The sequence below is a fragment of the Nanorana parkeri genome, unplaced genomic scaffold, assembly GCF_000935625.1.
Source record: "Nanorana parkeri isolate BGI_ZX_2015 unplaced genomic scaffold, ASM93562v1 scaffold432, whole genome shotgun sequence".
In the NCBI taxonomy this organism is placed as follows: domain Eukaryota; kingdom Metazoa; phylum Chordata; class Amphibia; order Anura; family Dicroglossidae; genus Nanorana; species Nanorana parkeri.
This window is the reverse complement of record NW_017306700.1, coordinates 69390-71763: the sequence shown is the minus strand read 5'-3', so window position 1 is coordinate 71763 and position 2374 is coordinate 69390. Positions and strand designations below refer to the sequence as shown.

Below are 2374 nucleotides of genomic sequence, written 5' to 3'. Positions count from 1 at the left end.
GGACATTTGGTAGGTATGTATGGACATCATTTCAATCATATTACAACATGTGTGGTACCCTTTATACTCCAGCCACAAATCAGAGAAATATGGACTTTGTCTGCATTGTGCACTCAGAGGTACAGTTAGAGTGGAAAGAGGGGCATAGAGATGTAGTTCCAAAATAGTGATTGTCCCTCCAAATGAGGGACATTTGGAAGGTATATGCAGCCATCATTTCTATCATATTACAACATGTATGGCAGTCTTTACACTTTAGGCACAAATCAGAGACACATGGACTTTGTCTGCATTGTGCATCCAAAAGTATAGTTAGGGAGGAAAGAGGGACATAGGGATGTAGTTCCAATATAGAGATTGTCCCTCCAAATAAGGGACATTTGGGAGGTATGTATGGCCAGCATTTCAATCCTTTTGTGTGGCAGTCTTTACACTTTAGGCAGAAATCAGAGACACATGGACTTTGCATTGGGCATCCTCCCCTGATCAGGGCAGCTTTAGAAGAAGGAGAGGAGTGTGGAGGTGACATCTCAGTGCTGTGGAGTGCAGGCTCCATGTGCACACAGCCTGGTTGTATGTCATTGCTGCAGATTTCCAGGCTAGCCAAGCAGCTGCTCTCTCCCCTCTCCTCCTCCACCTCCTCCCTTCTCCAGTCCCCATGATTGATGATGTTGGCCAGGCTCCAGCACAAGGAAAGGGGTTTGTTCCTCCAAGGACTACGCACGAGATGAGATCAGCTCACTTCAAAGGGCCGGGGGGAGGGACCTGGGGAAGGCTTGCCTAAGAAGCCCATAAATTCCTGCACAGGGTGTCAAGCTGCTGCACAAATCCCCCAGCCATGCCCCAGACCGTATCCTAGGGAGCTTGCTAAGTGAGCCGGCTTGCCTAAGCTGTACAGCAAACTGCGCTGGGGAAGAGTGAGATCACTGCTGACTTCGAACTTTTCCAAAACTTTTTTCACCAACTATTCACACAGCTGCAAGCTTTGCAAGGATGAGCTGTGCGCGCTACCTGCTGCCCTGCCTGGCAGCCCTGGTCTGTGCCCGGATTGCCCTCGGTGTGTCTATGGAAGAGGAGCTGGTGGCCCCTGTCAGGCTGCAGGCTGATGGCATGCAAGGGGCACCTGAGGATGGCAAGGTGCTTTACCGACTGGATGCCTTTGGACAAGCCTTGACCTTGGAGCTAGAGCCCGATCCCAGCTTCCTTGCCAGGGACTTTAGCTTGCAATACGTCGGGCGACCTAAGATCGCCGGAGAAGAGATGGCAGAGGCGACCGGCAATCTGGCCGACTGCTTCTACTCTGGTACTGTCAATGGGGACCGGTCTAGCAGCGCTGCGCTGAGCCTGTGCGCTGGCATCAGAGGAGCTTTCTTCTACAAGGGGGAAGAGTACTTCATCCAGCCCAGCAATCATACCATGACTCCGGCTTCCCCCAGCCCTGGGAGCCCCCTGCTGCTGCATCTGGTCAGCAAGAGGAGCCGTGCCAAGGCTAAGTGCGGAGTGACTGATAGCACCCCCCAACAGATGGCATCGGAGGAGCCTTCAGAGAACCTCTCCCCTCCAGGTACTGCTCTGCACCTTTCACACCTCTTCCCTGAATAGTATACACCAGACTGGCAACATTCTACATTGTTTCCAGGGACACTTTGTTACTAAACTCTGTAACCAGTTATAATTTTTTTTTTTTTAATTGGAATATGAGCCCAACCCAGACTATATATAAACTGAATATGTAGAGGGTGCTGCTCAGTTTTGCAGTCCAGAGTGAGATCTCTCAAAACTGGGAACATGAGCCCAACCCAGACAATATCAACTGAATATTTAGGGGGCGCTGCTCAGTTTTGCAGTCCAGAGTGAGATCTCTCAAAACTGGGAACATGAGCCATACCCAGACAATATCAACTGAATATTTAGGGGGTGCTGCTCAGTTTTGCAGTCCAGAGACAGATCCCCAAACCTGGGAACATGAGCCCAACCCAGACAATATAAACTGAATATATAGGGGGTGCTGCTCAGTTTTGCAATACAGAGACAGATCCCCCCCAAACTGGAAACATGAGCCCAACCCAGACAATATAAACTGAACATGTAGGGGGTGCTGCTCAGTTTTGCAATCCAGAGAGAGATCCCTCAAAAGTGAGAACAGGAGCCTAACCCAGACAATATAAACTGAATATGAAGGGGGTTCTGCTCAGTTTTGCAATCCAGAGACAGATCCCCCAAAACTGGGAACATGAGCTCAACCCAGACAATATAAACTTAATATGTAGGGGGTTCTGCTCAGTTTTGCAATACAGGGAGAGATCCCCCATTCTTGGAAGCTGGCAATTATGCACAGTTTTAAAATACATATATATATATATATATATATATA

The 2374-nt window shown here is 49.0% G+C and overlaps 1 protein-coding gene across 1 annotated transcript in view; it reads left to right on the top strand.

Annotated features, from left to right (window-relative positions):
* The first annotated feature begins 972 nt into the window (after nt 1-972).
* ADAMTS1 (ADAM metallopeptidase with thrombospondin type 1 motif 1) overlaps nt 973-2374 on the top strand; it is an 8986-nt gene continuing 7584 nt past the window's right edge. Inside the window, 1 exon segment of the mRNA XM_018560109.1 lies at nt 973-1564. Within this exon segment, the coding sequence (XP_018415611.1) occupies nt 994-1564 (571 nt within the window). The 5' untranslated portion in view covers nt 973-993.